Source organism: Oncorhynchus keta, chromosome 26, assembly GCF_023373465.1.
Source record: "Oncorhynchus keta strain PuntledgeMale-10-30-2019 chromosome 26, Oket_V2, whole genome shotgun sequence".
In the NCBI taxonomy this organism is placed as follows: Eukaryota; Metazoa; Chordata; class Actinopteri; order Salmoniformes; family Salmonidae; genus Oncorhynchus; species Oncorhynchus keta.
The window spans coordinates 41,450,514-41,468,051 of NC_068446.1; the positions used below are offsets into that span (position 1 = coordinate 41,450,514).

General features: G+C 44.9%; 1 protein-coding gene and 1 long non-coding RNA gene across 8 annotated transcripts in view; one reads left to right on the forward strand and one right to left on the reverse strand.

Annotated features, from left to right (window-relative positions):
* LOC118358799 (tight junction protein ZO-1-like) overlaps positions 1-14,838 on the reverse strand; it is a 201,221-nt gene extending 186,383 nt beyond the window's left edge. For all 7 annotated transcript variants that reach the window (XM_052480874.1, XM_052480878.1, XM_052480870.1 and 4 more), the window contains exon 1: positions 14,329-14,838. In XM_052480874.1, the coding sequence (XP_052336834.1) occupies positions 14,329-14,426 (98 nt within the window). In that variant the 5' untranslated portion in view covers positions 14,427-14,838. The remainder of the gene's footprint in view (positions 1-14,328) is intronic.
* LOC127912112 (uncharacterized) lies at positions 11,404-12,979 on the forward strand. The gene is made up of 3 exons (XR_008080784.1): positions 11,404-11,584; positions 12,731-12,808; positions 12,935-12,979. It is a non-coding gene; the product is annotated as an uncharacterized LOC127912112 (long non-coding RNA).
* Positions 14,839-17,538: the final 2,700 nt, after the last annotated feature.

A 17,538-nucleotide genomic window follows, 5' to 3' on the forward strand; every position in this document is an offset into this window, starting at 1 on the left:
CGTTACTACCTCTGGTTCTGCGTGGTTAAATCTACCTTTGGTTCTGCCTGGTTAAATCTACCTCTGGTTCTGCCTGGTTAAATCTACCTCTGGTTCTGCCTGGTTAAATCTACCTCTGGTTCTGCCTGGTTAAATCTACCTCTGGTTCTGCCTGGTTAAATCTACCTCTGGTTTTGCCTGGTTAAATCTACCTCTGGTTCTGCCTGGTTAAATCTACCTCTGGTTCTGCCTGGTTAAATCTACCTCTGGTTCTGCCTGGTTAAATCTACCTCTGGTTCTGCCTGGTTAAATCTACCTCTGGTTCTGCCTGGTTAAATCTACCTCTGGTTCTGCCTGGTTAAATCTACCTCTGGTTCTGCCTGGTTAAATCTACCTCTGGTTCTGCCTGGTTAAATCTACCTCTGGTTCTGCCTGGTTAAATCTACCTCTGTTGCCTGGTTAAATCTACCTCTGGTGTTGCCTGGTTAAATCTACCTCTGGTTGCCTGGGTGACACATGAGCTAGAGTGTGTATTAGAATGCCTGTTAACCCACTGGTAGTCTGGTTGCTTCCAACAATTTATAATGGTACTTTCAAGCGACCTTTGATCAGGGTATTTTTTTTACAGTTAGGTAAAACTCTGTTATTAAGAAGCGTACATTTTGCTTCATGCACCTGGTAGCACTTTAATGTGTTATGTGTTATTTCATAGGTTTGATGTCTTCACTATTATTCTACAATGTAGAAAATAGTCCAAAAAAATAAATAAAAACCCTTGAATGAGTATCTGTGTCCATACATTGACTCATACTGCACATGCCATTTAACAGACACTTTCATCCAAAGCAACATTAGTCATGCGTGCATAACTTCTTAAAAACATTTTATGTACGGGAATATTCACTCTAAAACACTGCCTGGCACTGTAAAATTAACATCAGTAGGCCTACTGGCTAATTTTAGCAGTACTAAAATAAGTACTGGCAGCTTCTTCAATCCATGTCTTAGCCCTCTGTCTGACCACTAGATGTGAGTTTGGCAGGTCAGGAAGTAAGTCACTGTGTCCCCATAGCACTGGCCAATGGGAGCAGGCACAGGGAACGGCTCATAGATGGAGTAATGGAACAGTAAACCATGTATAATGTGCACGCATGGTGAATAAATATCCACATTAAACAATATACTCCTGCACCGGCACTCTGCACAATCAGCACTTTGGCTTAGGCCTAGATTCATTTTAGGCCTAGATTCATTTTAGGCCTAGATTCATCTTAGGCCTAGATTCATTTTAGGCCTAGATTCATTTTAGGCCTAGATTCATTTTAGGCCTAGATTCATCTTAGGCCTAGATTCATCTTAGGCCTAGATTCATTTTAGGCCTAGATTCATTTTAGGCCTAGATTCATTTTAGGCCTAGATTCATTTTAGGCCTAGATTCAATCCGATCAAGCGTTAAAGGGCAACACCCGCAAAGCTGATGTTTATGGCTGTTTCAGCGATGGAACTGCATTGGAGCTGTCAAATCGCTGAGCATCTGCTCTTGTAATCATTGTTACGAAGCCACACCTGTCCTACTCGCGTTATTTCACAATGACAAAGGGTAGGCTATAATGAAATATTGACACTCAAATTGAAAATCATTCAACAAAATAATGAGTTAAAAAAAAATGTATATCAGTCAAATCAAGGTGTAGATCACATCTCACATTCCAGTGTTCCAATTATCCTTTAGTCTAGGCCACAGTCTCTGTCTAGGCCCCTAGTCCCTCAGTCTAGGCCACAGTCTCTCAGTCTAGGCCACAGTCTCTGTCTAGGCCCCTAGTCTCTCAGTCTAGGCCACAGTCTCTGTCTAGGCCCCTAGTCTCTCAGTCTAGGCCACAGTCTCTGTCTAGGCCCCTAGTCCCTCAGTCTAGGCCACAGTCTCTGTCTAGGCCCCTAGTCCCTCAGTCTAGGCCCCTAGTCCCTCAGTCTAGGCCCCTAGTCCCTCAGTCTAGGCCACAGTCTCTGTCTAGGCCCCTAGTCCCTCAGTCTAGGCCACAGTCTCTGTCTAGGCCCCTAGTCCCCCAGTCTAGGCCTCCAGTGTAGGCCCCAGGCTCCTAGTCCCTCAGTCTCTCAGTCTAGTCCCTCAGTCTAGGCCCCTAGTCTCTCAGTCTAGGCCCTCAGTCTAGGCTCCTAGTCCCTCAGTCTAGGCCCCTAGTCCCTCAGTCTAGGCCCTCAGTCTAGGCTCCTAGTCCCTCAGTCTAGGCCCCTAGTCCCTCAGTCTAGGCCCCCAGTCTAGGCCACAGTCTCTGTCTAGGCCCCTAGTCCCTCAGTCTAGGCCCCCAGTCTAGGCCACAGTCTCTGTCTAGGCCCCTAGTCCCTCAGTCTAGGCCTCCAGTGTAGGCCCCAGGCTCCTAGTCCCTCAGTCTCTCAGTCTAGTCCCTCAGTCTAGGCTCCTAGTCCCTCAGTCTAGGCCCTCAGTCTAGGCCCCTAGTCTCTCAGTCTAGGCCCCTAGTCCCTCAGTCTAGGCCCCTAGTCTCTCAGTCTAGGCCCCCAGTCTAGGCTCCTAGTCCCTCAGTCTAGGCCCCTAGTCCCTCAGTCTAGTCCCTCAGTCTAGGCTCCTAGTCCCTCAGTCTAGGCCCCTAGTCCCTCAGTCTAGGCCCTCAGTCTAGGCCCCTAGTCTCTCAGTCTAGGCCCCTAGTCCCTCAGTCTAGGCCCCCAGTCTAGGCCCTCAGTCTCTCAGTCTAGGCCCCTAGTCCCTCAGTCTAGGCCTCAGTGTAGGCCCCAGGCCTTGTCCCATATGCAGTCTCTCAGTCTAGTCCCTATATCTAAACCATGTTTACCCTGTTTATCCTCTATACTATACCCTGTACAGTATGTTGATCCCTCTGTCTAGTCCCCAGGCCTTGCAACATATGCAGTGAATATAGGAATGTGATGTATATCTAAACCATGTTTACTGTTTATCCTCCATACTATAATGTACAGTATGTTGATGATTCTGATACACCCCCCCCACACACACACACCCCACACACACACACACACACACACACACACACACACCACACCCCACACCCACACACACACACCGGGAGAAGTAGAATTGAGCTCAAATTAACATTCATACATAACACTATGCATAATGCTCACACGTGGAATACACACTCAGCACTCTCAACTATATGTGCTTTGATTTAGTTGACTATTTAATATAGCCTTCATAACCATGTGCTGCAGTGCGTACTTATGTTGTGTATTCAGCGTCCCTAGACTGAATGTACTTGAATAAGAAAATGTTTTCCTGATTCTGCTGCAAGACTAATCTCCTTTTATCCCTTTGGGATATTCACGTGTTCTACTACTAAATTAGTCTGCGGTTATCTGAGGGAGATAACATCGCATCAAGACATTGCCTCAGAGCAGATATTAAAATGTCAACCAAGCCTCTACCTTCTTTAAATATATATATTTTTAAAAAGCAAGCTAGCAAACATCTCCTGTGGATGTATCTAACATTTCCTGTGACTAAATGACTGTAAGCCCATCCACTAAACACATTGACTTATTCATTTTTCATTTAAACTCAATGATTGTGTATGTATTGGCATGTTATGCAAAACATCAACAATATACAAAGAGGTTTATGGTCAGGTTGTTGAGGTTTATGGTCAGGTTGTTGAGGTTTATGGTCAGGTTGTTGAGGTTTATGGTCAGGTTGTTGAGGTTTATGGTCAGGTTGTTGAGGTTTATGGTCAGGTTGTTGAGGTTTATGGTCAGGTTGTTGAGGTTTATGGTCAGGTTGTTGAGGTTTATGGTCAGGTTGTTGAGGTTTATGGTCAGGTTGTTGAGGTTTATGGTGAGGTTGTTGAGGTTTATGGTGAGGTTTATGGTCAGGTTGTTGAGGTTTATGGTGAGGTTGTTGAGGTTTATGGTGAGGTTTATGGTCAGGTTGTTGAGTTTATGATGAGGTTTATGGTGAGGTTGTTGAGGTTTATGGGAAGGTTGTTGAGGTTTATGGTTCAGGTTGTTGAGGTTTATGGTGAGGTTGTTGAGGTTTATGGTCAGGTTGTTGAGGTTTATGGTCAGGTTGTTGAGGTTTATGGTCAGGTTGTTGAGGTTTATGATGAGGTTTATGGTCAGGTTGTTGAGGTTTATGGGAAGGTTGTTGAGGTTTATGGGAAGGTTGTTGAGGTTTATGGGAAGGTTGTTGAGGTTTATGGTGTGGTTGTTGAGGTTTATGGTCAGGTTGTTGAGGTTTATGGCTGTAACGGGATTCTTCCGTCGAAGGAGAGGAGGACCAAAATGTAGCGTGGTTGAAATTCATGTTTGTTTTTAATAAGAAAACGATACATGAATAAACTACAAAAACAACAAACATGAAAACCCGAAACAGTCCCGTGTGGCACTGACACAGGAGACAATCACCCATAAAACCCAACACCAAACAGGCTACCTAAATATGGTTCCCCAATCAGAGACAATGACTAACACCTGCCTCTGATTGAGAACCATATCAGGCCAAACACAGAAACAGACAAACTAGACACACAACATAGAATGCCCACTCAGATCACACCCTGACCAAACAAAACATAGAAACATACAAAGCAAACTATGGTGAGGTTGTTGAGGTTTATGGTGAGTTTTTTTTAGGTTTATTATGAAGTTGTTTCAGCCTGTTATTAGACTTTACCTTATATAAACATGCCAAAAAGTTATTTCAGCTGTGGTCAGATACTGTCACCAACCAGGTGCTGAAATCCCATAAATCCTAAAATGTGGGTCGGCCTGAACATATTTCAATATGCTTTGCATAAAAATGAGAGCAAGCGTATGATTGAGCTGTGTGAATGCTTCAGTCTAAGAATAATAATAATATATGCCATTTAGCAGACGCTTTTATCCAAAGCGACTTACAGTCATGTGTGCATACATTCTACGTATGGGTGGTCCCGGGAATCGAACCCACTACCCTGGCGTTACAAGCGCCATGCTCTACCAACTGAGCTACAGAAGGACCATAAGAACAAAAGATGAAGTTAAAAGAATGTGAAATGATCAGTTGACACGACAGCCACAATGTCGTTGACTGACTACAACTTTCGTTGCGAAGAAATGTTTGATTAGAGATGTGTGATCCTAAAATGGTCGGTCTTTAACTTAATCAAGATTTATTTGGAAAAATTCAATATCCTCACTAGTCAGAGGGAGGGTGGAAGGTTGGTTGGTGTTTGAGTCCCATTTTAGCAGTCTTGTTTCAATCCAGAGCCATGCATTTAATACATCATCTAAACATCAGATTCTGTTCCATTAGGTCAAAGGTACTGCGTGACGTGTGTTTAGTTTTTGTACTGTGCAGCCCTCTCTGCCAGGTCTCCCCTGTGAGATGTCTTCTGACCTGGTTAAATACAAAACAAATGTGTTTACTGTCCGGCCTGTGGGCGGAGCAAGTTGTAGCAGGTGCGTCCACCTGTCCTCAGCTTGACCTCAGTGATGATGTAACCGATGGTCACCGGAGGAGACGCTCTGACGCTATAATTTATTCAGCAGCAGACCACCTTAAACGACGAGGAGGAGGAGGAAGGACAAAGGTTGTATGATGTTTTAATTCTGAGCCGGAATGGTCCAGTTTAGCCCCGTGTTTCCCAAAAGGAGGGTCGGGACCCACTGGTGGGACGCAGCCAATTTCTACTAGGTCACAGCCTACAACTGGATGATAGAATGAAAATGGTATTTTTGTTTTATTCAGCGTCAGGGCCACAGGAATTTGTTTTAATTTAGCCAAGGTGACAGAGCAATTGTTTTTTATTAACCTATAGCCTACAGTTGGGTCTGTAACAGTACTGGTAGCTAGGTAACCTATAGTCTGGTCTGTAACAGTACTGGTAGGTAACCTATAGTCTGGTCTGTAACAGTACTGGTAGCTAGGTAACCTATAGTCTGGTCTGTAACAGTACTGGTAGCTAGGTAACCTATAGTCTGGTCTGTAACAGTACTGGTAGCTAGGTAACCTATAGTCTGGTCTGTAACAGTACTGGTAGCTAGGTAACCTATAGTCTGGTCTGTAACAGTACTGGTAGCTAGGTAACCTATAGTCTGGTCTGTAACAGTACTGGTAGCTAGGTAACCTATAGTCTGGTCTGTAACAGTACTGGTAGCTAGGTAACCTATAGTCTGGTCTGTAACAGTACTGGTAGCTCGGTAACCTATAGTCTGGTCTGTAACAGTACTGGTAGCTAGGTAACCTGTAGTCTGGTCTGTAACAGTACTGGTAGGTAGGTAACCTATAGTCTGGTCTGTAACAGTACTGGTAGGTAGGTAACCTATAGTCTGGTCTGTAACAGTACTGGTAGGTAACCTATAGTCAGTCTGGTCTGTAACAGTACTGGTAGCTAGGTAACCTATAGTCTGGTATGTAACAGTACTGGTAGGTAACCTATAGTCAGTCTGGTCTGTAACAATACTGCTAGGTAACCTATAGTCTGGTCTGTAACAGTACTGGTAGCTAGGTAAGCTATAGTCTGGTCTGTAACAGTACTGGTAGCTAGGTAACCTATAGTCTGGTCTGTAACAGTACTGGTAGCTAGGTAACCTATAGTCTGGTCTGTAACAGTACTGGTAGGTAGGTAACCTATAGTCTGGTCTGTAACAGTACTGGTAGCTAGGTAACCTATAGTCTGGTCTGTAACAGTACTGGTAGCTAGGTAACCTATAGTCTGGTCTGTAACAGTACTGGTAGCTAGGTAACCTATAGTCTGGTCTGTAACAGTACTGGTAGGTAGGTAACCTATAGTCTGGTCTGTAACAGTACTGGTAGCTAGGTAACCTATAGTCTGGTCTGTAACAGTACTGGTAGCTAGGTAACCTATAGTCTGGTCTGTAACAGTACTGGTAGCTAGGTAACCTATAGTCTGGTCTGTAACAGTACTGGTAGCTAGGTAACCTATAGTCTGGTCTGTAACAGTACTGGTAGCTAGGTAACCTATAGTCTGGTCTGTAACAGTACTGGTAGGTAACCTATAGTCTGGTCTGTAACAGTACTGCTAGGTAACCTATAGTCTGGTCTGTAACAGTACTGGTAGGTAACCTATAGTCTGGTCTGTAACAGTACTGGTAGCTAGGTAACCTATAGTCTGGTCTGTAACAGTACTGGTAGCTAGGTAACCTATAGTCTGGTCTGTAACAGTACTGGTAGCTAGGTAACCTATAGTCTGGTCTGTAACAGTACTGGTAGCTAGGTAACCTATAGTCTGGTCTGTAACAGTACTGGTAGCTAGGTAACCTGTAGTCTGGTCTGTAACAGTACTGGTAGGTAGGTAACCTATAGTCTGGTCTGTAACAGTACTGGTAGCTAGGTAACCTATAGTCTGGTCTGTAACAGTACTGGTAGCTAGGTAACCTATAGTCAGTCTGGTCTGTAACAGTACTGGTAGCTAGGTAACCTATAGTCTGGTCTGTAACAGTACTGGTAGGTAACCTATAGTCTGTCTGTAACCTAACCTAGTCTGGTCTGTAACAGTACTGGTAGGTAACCTATAGTCTGGTCTGTAACAGGTAGGTAACCTATAGTCTGGTCTGTAACAGTACTGGTAGGTAACCTATAGTCTGGTCTGTAACAGTACTGGTAGGTAACCTATAGTCTGGTCTGTAACAGTACTGCTAGGTAACCTATAGTCTGGTCTGTAACAGTACTGGTAGGTAACCTATAGTCTGGTCTGTAACAGTACTGCTAGGTAACCTATAGTCTGGTCTGTAACAGTACTGGTAGGTAACCTATAGTCTGGTCTGTAACAGTACTGGTAGGTAGATCCCCCTGTTCCTCCCCTCTCTGTACCAGAGCCCTCTGTTCCTCTCCTCTCTGTCCCGGGGGAAGAATTAGGCTAATAAGAGTATGACTAAGGAATGTGATTAACTAAACAGGCCTAGAGATAAAGAGCTGCTGCATTTGATCAGAGCAACAGCAGGCTGTGAGACTGCCCTGACCCCTGAACCCTGCTGCCGGGGATACAGGAGCACATCACCATAGTGGTTGGTCCCTGCCTACCTGACCCCTGACCCCTGCCATATGGGGATGCAAGAGAGCAGTCGGTCCCAAATCGGTCCCTTCATTGTTCCTATGTCTGAATGGTCCGGATAGGTACAAGTACTGAGCAGGGTGTAGTCAAAGACAGCACAGTATGACGATGTGCAGAACCTGCTTCTCCAATCGAACTCCCAGATCACACTTGTCGGCAATGTTAGCTAGCGTAGCGCATGCGCAGAAACACGTCATCTGGTCTAACGGTCGTGTCAAGCCGAACTGCGCATGTGCAGACCGTCAAAATGTAAGGTACTCCTTCGATATAGAAGTTGTTGACAAAAATGAAAACGTGTCAGTTTGTCACTTTCACAAGGTTGTAGTAATAGTAATAGTAATGCCTTTAATCTGTAGGGCATGCCTTTAATCTGTAGGGCGTGCCTTTAATCTGTAGGGCGTGCCTTTAATCTGTAGGGCGTGCCTTTAATCTGTAGGGCGTGCCTTTAATCTGTAGGGCATGCCTTTAATCTGTAGGGCGTGCCTTTAATCTGTAGGGCGTGCCTTTAATCTGTAGGGCGTGCCTTTAATCTGTAGGGCGTGCCTTTAATCTGTAGGGCATGCCTTTAATCTGTAGGGCGTGCCTTTAATCTGTAGGGCGTGCCTTTAATCTGTAGGGCGTGCCTTTAATCTGTAGGGCGTGCCTTTAATCTGTAGGGCGTGCCTTTAATCTATAGGGAATGCCTTTAATCTATAGGGCATGTCTATAGGTCATGTCTATAGGTCATGTTTATAGGTCTATAGGTCATGTTTATAGGTCTATAGGTCATTTCTATAGGTCTATAAGTCATTTCTATAGGTCTAGAAGTCATGTCTATAGGTCTATAGGTCAGGTCTATAGGTCAGGTCTATAGGTCTATAGGTCAGGTCTATAGGTTAGCTACTGAAGACCTTGGCTCGAATCTAAGTTGTGCCTTAAGAATTCGAGAAAATTAACAACTAAGGACATGTTTTTCCTTCTCCCACTGACTTGCCAAACCCTAAAGCCTGGTCTGGTCTGTCGAGTTGGCTTCGAGACGCGATGTTACACCTCTGGGTTTGAAAACTCTGTGATGGTGGTAGTGGTAAAGATTCCACCATATTGATTCTACCTCACAGGTCTGCAAACATTGAAGGGTTAGGACCAACGGGACTCGGAGGGATCAAACCGGGATCGGCCCCGCATGGTAGTCGGTCCCATAGAAATTGAATGACTGGAACTGGGTTTCCCCATTCATATCCTGGGGGGGGCCATTCTAGGAATTGTATTTCTATGGTTAGTCCCTGCATGGAATGTGGTGACATTCATCCCTCTCTGGTTACTGGAGTACTATTTCATGGATAGAAATATCGTTACTAGAATGGACATTCCCATTTGAGTCAATGCAGAACATTGAGTGGAATGAGTGGGAGTACTGGGTTTACAAGAGCAAGATGCGAGGAGGTTGAATAAGACCCGATGGTAACAGTACAACGCCACACAATGACGTGAAGGAGATAGGACAAGACAGGCCTCAGTCAGAGCAGATCAGATATCCTAATATTAATTCACACAGAACATGAGATGTGGCTGGGCAGATGTTAGTACAACCCCATACAATGACGTGAAGCAGATAGGATGACATCATCTAGCACCCTTACTATTAACGAGCACAGAAAATGAAGGAGATCAGAGAGCCTCCCCACGGTTAGACCGGCTTAGACCTGCACTGAGATCAGAGAGCCTCCCCACTGTTAGACCGGCTTAGACCTGCACTGAGATCAGAGAGCCTCCCCACTGTTAGACCGGCTTAGACCGGCACTGAGATCAGAGAGCCTCCCCACGGTTAAATACAATACAATGTTATCTTTCTCTTCTATTTGAAACTATTCTGTTCTAATCAGTTCTTATAGGAATTGAGAGTTGATAAAGACATAAGCCTAACCACTATGGAGCCATGCCAAAGTGTCACAGCATTTCTGGGGGAACATTTGTCTCCCACTTTGTTTTGTCAGACAGAGACTAACAAAAGCAGCAGCATTGAGTTTATTGACTCAAAAATTAACCGTCTTGTTTTCTTTTCAACAGGATAGTAATCTTGTCGTAAGCACATAAACCCTTCTCTCTCTCCACAGCTACAGACTACAGAGATTTTCTGCTTACCGCAACAGTGAGTGACATTTATAAGACGGATCGTTTTTCTGGGTCTGTAGGAGTGATGAATCAGATTACACGGACTGGAAAGACCTGGTCCAAGATCAGTACCCCTTGTCTGACAGCACAGGACGGGAAAGACCTGGTCCAAGATCAGTACCCCTTTTCTGACAGGACAGGACAGGACAGGAAAGACCTGGTCCAAGATCAGTACCCCTTGTCTGACAGGACAGGACAGGACAGGACAGGAAAGACCTGGTCCAAGATCAGTACCCCTTGTCTGCCACGCTTTATATGTAAATATAATAAAAACCTCACAGGATGGGACAGGACAGGACAGGATGGGACAGGACGGGACGAGACAGGATGGGACAGGACGGGACGAGACAGGACAGGATGGGACAGGAGGATCAGGGCCGTAGTCATAAAGTATCTCAGAGTAGGACTCCCGGGTGGTGCAGTGGTTTAAGGCACTGCATCTCAGTGCTAGAAGTGGTTTAAGGCACTGACCCTGGTTTAGGACTTCCAGGCTGGTTTCACAGGCAGCTCTGATTGGGAGTCCCATAGGGTGCAGTGGTTTACAGGCACTGCATCTCAGAGTAGTACCGGGTTTGTGCAGTGGTTTAGGCACTGCATCTACATAAGAATTTGTTCTTAACCGACTTGTCTAGTTAAATAAAGGACATTGTGTGCTGATCTAGGATCAGACCCCCCCCCACCCCCAATCCATGTAAACTTATTCATTATGATTTAAAAGGCTAAAAGGATCCTAGATCAGCACTCCTCTACTGTGAGATGCGTTTCTACAGGCCCTGGAGGTAGAATCACACATAATGCTTTAATTATGCATACAAAGAAATACATGAAAGCCGTTTGATTTGAAATGGAGGGCAAGAAAGAAAGAAGGCACAACCACACAGAGAAGAGTATGAATGTTTTAATGAAGATGTAGATGAGAGGGGTCCTATGTTGTCCCAAATGGCACCCTATTTAAGGCACTGCATCTCAGAGTAGGACTACCTGGGGTGCAGTGGTTTAAGGCACTGCATCTGGGTCAACTCCCGGGTGGTGCAGTGGTTTATAGGGAATAGGGTGTCATTTGGGACACAGTAGAGTAGGTTGATAAAGGCCTGCTGATCTGCTGCACTTCACAGTTTTACAACGGACAAGAAAAACAGGACAGGAAAATATATTTTTTCCATTTTAAATCTTTATTAATGAATTACTTACATTTACTGTAATTTACAAAGGGGGTTATTGATGATTTAACACAGGACTGTATGCAATTGATTAGATAATGAAAGTGTATATGAGAAAGTAGCTGAACTGTCAGTGAACTTAAGAAGCATAGATTCAAGCATGACATTACAGAGGAGCAGAAGGTTACAGAGGAGCAGAAGGTTACAGAGGAGCATGAGGTTACAGAGGAGCAGAAGGTGACAGAGGAGCATGAGGTGACAGAGGAGCAGATGTGATTGGGAGTCCCATCGGTTACAGAGGAGCATGAGGTTACAGAAATAAAGGACATGAGGTTACAGAGGAGCAGAAGGTTCCAGAGGAGCCATGAGGTTACAGAGGAAAGAAGGTGAAGAGGATCATGAGGTTACAGAGGACATGAGGTTACAGAGGAGATGAGGTTACAGAGGAGCAGAATGACAGAGGATGCAATTATGTGACAGAGGAGAAATGACAGAGGAGCAGAAGATTTGACAGAGGAGCAGAAGGTGACAGAGGAGCAGAAGGTTACAGAGGAGCAGAATGTGACAGAAGATGCAGAAGCATGAGGGGTTACAGAGGAGCAGAATGTGACAGAGGAGCAGAAGGTGACAGAGGAGCAGAAGGTGACAGAGGAGCAGAAGGTTCCAGAGGACTACAGAAGGTTCCAGAGGAGCAGAAGCATGAGGTTACAGAGGAGCATGAGGTTACAGAGGCCTGCAGAAGGTGACAGAGGAGCAGAAGCATGAGGTGACAGAGGAGCAGAAGGTTACAGAGGAGCAAGAAAAACAGGACAGGAAAATATATTTTTTCCAGGTTACAGAGGAAGGAGGTTACAGAGGACAGGAGGTTACAAAGGAGGTTAGGAGGATTTAACAGAGGACAGGAGGTTACAGAGGATGAAGGAGGTTACAGAGGTAGCTGAACTGTTACTTAGAGGAGCAGAAGGTTACAGAGGAGCAGAAGGTTACAGAGGAGCATGAGGTTACAGAGGAGCAGAAGGTGACAGAGGAGCATGAGGTTACAGAGGAGCATGAGGTTACAGAGGAGCAGAGGTTACAGAGGAGCAGAAGGTGACAGAGGAGCAGAAGGTGACAGAGGAGCAGAAGGTGACAGAGGAGCAGAAGGTGACAGAGGAGCAGAAGGTGACAGAGGAGCAGAAGGTTACAGAGGAGCAGAAGGTGACAGAGGAGCAGAAGGTTACAGAGGAGCAGAAGGTGACAGAGGAGCAGAAGGTGACAGAGGAGCAGAAGGTGACAGAGGAGCAGAAGGTGACAGAGGAGCAGAAGGTGACAGAGGAGCAGAAGGTTACAGAGGAGCAGAAGGTTACAGAGGAGCAGAAGCATGAGGTTACAGAGGAGCATGAGGTTACAGAGGAGCAGAAGGTGACAGAGGAGCAGAAGCATGAGGTGACAGAGGAGCAGAAGGTTACAGAGGAGCAGAAGGTTACAGAGGAGCAGGAGGTTACAGAGGAGCAGGAGGTTACAGAGGAGCAGGAGGTTACAGAGGAGCAGGAGGTTACAGAGGAGCAGGAGGTTACAGAGGAGCAGGAGGTTACAGAGGAGCAGGAGGTTACAGAGGAGCAGAAGGTTACAGAGGAGCAGAAGGTTACAGAGGAGCATGAGGTTACAGAGGAGCATGAGGTTCCAGAGGAGCAGAAGGTTCCAGAGGAGCATGAGGTTACAGAGGAGCAGGAGGTTACAGAGGAGCATGAGGTTACAGAGGAGCAGGAGGTGACAGAGGAGCAGGAGGTTACAGAGGAGCAGAAGGTTACAGAGGAGCATGAGGTTACAGAGGAGCATGAGGTTACAGAGGAGCAGAAGGTTACAGAGGAGCAGACGGTTACAGAGGAGCATGAGGTTCCAGAGGAGCAGAAGGTTCCAGATGAGCACGAGGTTACAGAGGAGCAGAAGGTGACAGAGGAGCAGAAGCATGAGGTTCCAGAGGAACATGAGGTTCCAGAGGAGCATGAGGTTCCAGAGGAGCAGAAGGTGACAGAGGAGCAGAAGGTGACAGAGGAGCAGAAGCATGAGGTTCCAGAGGAGCATGAGGTTCCAGAGGAGCATAAGGTTCCAGAGGAGCATGAGGTTCCAGAGGAGCATGAGGTTCCAGAGGAGCATGAGGTTCCAGAGGAGCAGAAGGTGACAGAGGAGCAGAAGGTGACAGAGGAGCATAAGGTTCCAGAGGAGCATGAGGTTCCAGAGGAGCAGAAGCATAAGGTTCCAGAGGAGCAGAAGGTGACAGAGGAGCAGAAGGTGACAGAGGAGCATAAGGTGACAGAGGAGCAGAAGGTGACAGAGGAGCAGAAGGTGACAGAGGAGCAGAAATAACAATGACAAGCCTATAACGCATTGACCAAATACACTCAACTTGGATAGCTTTATTGTATAAAAAAAAACGCTATAAAACACTGGCTCCTTGATAGCCTATCACCCACCCCTAGTGTACACGTTAATGCACGCGCCCACGGAAACAAACAAACACACGCGCATACACGCACGAAACTCAGGGCATGCGGAATTTACCTAGTTTACAGCATATCGACTAGCACTAGAGTAGGCTGTTGTAGCCTATTGATTGCAACACTGTGCAGAGAGAGAGAGAGAGAGGGGGAGAGAGAGAGAGGGGGCTAGCTGGCCGTGGTAGATAAAGTCACTGGATGGTTCTGAAATATATATCACAGAGTGAAACAAACACAAAATGCTCATCTTTCAGATTTAGTCTGCTCAAGCTACCGTGTCTTATAACGGGTTTCTCCTTGTTTTCTTCTCCAACCATGACCCTCTTATTATAAAAGGATGTGCGGGAGGCGACAGCTTGGCGCGTTGCCGGATTCCCCTCTCTATGGTATCCCCTCCTGATCTACTCAGCTCAACCTGAACTGCCTGGCTGGCGGCATCCCATAATGATTCTGAATCATCCGCAGCAGCAGGCAGCAGAAGCACTAAGTCATATTCATACTCACCACAACGATTTCCTGGGAGGAAGATGATGTTCTTTGTTGTAGGAGGTCACCCCCAGAGCCAGCTGCATAACAGTAATATATTTCTGGTAATTCACCATGGTATTGTCCACCGCTACTAAGAATCCAACCCAAATAAAAACATAGGTAATAATATATTCATAGTAGTTTATTCCCTGGCAGAGTCTGCCTTCACTGCGTCTTCCTTGTTCAGCAGCATCTCAACGCCATTTCCAGTAGCGGCGAAGGACTGACAGGGGAAACACTCCCCGAGGAACTGAGAGAAAGGTGCCATACCGCGACTAAGAGCCATGTCCGCAATGACAGTACCAAGACTAGACTCCTCTAATCGTATTAGCTCTCAGAATAGATCGCCAATCCATTCGATTTTTAGTCAGGATGTAAACATTATTTTTATTTACTCCTTCCTTCCTTTCTCCGGGACCGCGGGGACTTTGCTGGAAAACAGTCTGTGAAAAACGGTCTGTACTGCTGCGTTGGTTCAAGCGTCCGTGCGTGAGGTAGGGGAGAGTGTGTTGACTATGTATAGTCAGAAAGAGGCACAGAGAGGAGAGGGAAGGGGAGGGAGGGGGGGGTATTTGAAAAGGACGAATTAATAATACATTTTGAGGATCTTGTTGCATTTACTTATGCGGTCTTACATTGGCGCTACCTCGAAACCTTATATCCTACTGCCCTTCTCCATTCTGTAAAAACACGTTTTATTCTATTGTTCTTGTCATGGACTGTAGCCTATGACGTGTTGGGGAAGCTACTCTGAAAACAGTTACTACACACTGGAAGAAGCTACGCTACACTAAAGCTTCTCTTATATTTAAAAAGTAGTTCACTACCTCGAAAAAAACTACTTAATGATAAATTATGGCATCTGTAATGAATTTGAAATACCATACACCACAAATTGCAAAAAAAAACCCAGATCATTCTGGTGTCAGATGTTCGCTGAATGTGTAATCAGGTGAGATTAGGCAGGTCTGATGTCTGAAATTCTTGCCTACTTCAGCCATATTTTCTGTTCTTTTTACAAAAAAAAAGAAGTAGTGTGTAGTTCCAGTAGTTAGCTACACTGTAAAACAGTAGTGTGTAGTTCCAGTAGTTAGCTACACGGTAAAACCGTAGTGTGTAGTTCCAGTAGTTAGCTACACGGTAAAACAGTAGTGTGTAGTTCCAGTAGTTAGCTACACCACTACATGGTAAACAGTAGTGTGTAGTTCCAGTAGTTAGCTACACGGTAAAACAGTAGTGTGTAGTTCCAGTAGTTAGCTACACTGTAAAACAGTAGTGTGTCGTTCCAGTAGTTAGCTACACCGCTACATGGTAAAACAGTAGTGTGTAGTTACAGTAGTTAGCTGCACCGCTACATGGTAAAACAATAGTGTAGTTCCAGTAGTTCGCTACATGGTAAAACAGTAGTGTGTAGTTCCAGTAGTTAGCCACACCGCTACATGGCAAAACAGTAGTGTAGTTCCAGTAGTTAGCTACACCACTACATGGTAAAACAGTAGTGTGTAGTTCCAGTAGTTAGCTACACCACTACATGGTAAAACAGTAGTGTAGTTCCAGTAGTTAGCTACACCACTACATGGTAAAACAGTAGTGTGTAGTTAGCTACACCGCTACATGGTAAAACAGTAGTGTGTAGTTACAGTAGTTAGCTACACCGCTACATGGTAAAACAGTAGTGTGTGGTTAGCTACACCGCTACATGGTAAAACAGTAGTGTGTAGTTCCAGTAGTTAGCTACACCGCTACGTAGTAAAATAGTAGTGTGTAGTTACAGTAGTTAGCTACACTGCTACATGGTAAAACAGTAGTGTGTAGTTAGCTACACCGCTACATGGTAAAACAGTAGTGTGTAGTTCCAGTAGTTAGCTACACCGCTACGTGGTAAAACAGTAGTGTGTAGTTCCAGTAGTTAGCTACACCGCTACATGGTAGAACAGTAGTGTGTAGTTCCAGTAGTTAGCTACACCGCACCATGGTAAAACAGTTATTAATTACTGAAAACACTACCAAGATTTGAATTGAGTTGAACTACCACCAAGCTACTGCAAAATGTAGTTAAATTACTCGTTGAACTACATACTAGTCCCCAACACCGATGACCTACCATTTATTTATTAATTTAGAAACTATTTCATTCGATTAAGGCCTATTCTATACAATATGAAAACTTCTTAAGGAATGAAATAATTTGTGGTAAAAATAGGTTTAAGCTACACGGTAAAACAGTAGTGTGTAGTTCCAGTAGTTAGCTACACCACTACATGGTAAAACAGTAGTGTGTAGTTCCAGTAGTTAGCTACACCACTACATGGTAAGCGAACAGCAACAGAACCAGAATTGCGTGGGTCTGTTCCAGCACCACAGGGCGGTGGACAGCGACCAGCTGCCACTAATGTGTCAGAGGAAACTGTACAATTGGCAACCAAAGTCAGTGTGCATGTACTGGGCTCACCACAAGGGTGCAACGGGACAAGAACATTTCAGCCAGTCAAACCCTCCTCCTAACCTGGACGATGCTGGGCCACCAGTCTCCCGGTCACTGCCGGCTGCAACAGAGTCCGGACTTGAACCAGGACCAGTGGCACAGCGATGCAGTGTCTTAGACCACAGTGCCACTTCGGAGGCCCTATACTTAAAAACATTTTAAAAATAATAATGATCAATTAAGTATACTTGAGTTTAACCATAATATTTGTTATAATATTTATTCTGTCTTTTCTGATGGAAATAAACTGAAATTGCAACGAACTTTCAATGGCTTGTTTTAAAAATAGCAATATTTTGATTTCGTTGTCAAATAACTGAAGGTGAGAGGTTGTAATCTGAATAAATGAAAAAAGACCATTCTTGAACACGGGGTGAGACATTTTTACTAATCTGCTAGAGAACCAGTTTGGATTTAAGTATAGCTTTTGTATGACTGAAGCCTTTAGTGAGAGGTCTAATGCTATAATATTTATACATTTCTGCCCTCCAAATGTATATTCATTATATAAATAGGCCCATTTAATTTTGTCTGTGTTGCCATTCCAAATAAAATGGAATATGTTTTGCTCATATAATTTAAAAAACAAATCGTTAGGTGTAGGCAGGCCCCACCCCCAAGTGACAGTTGAGCTGACGTAGGCTAATGTGATTAGCATGAGGTTGTAAGTAACAAGAACATTTCCCAGGACATCGACATAC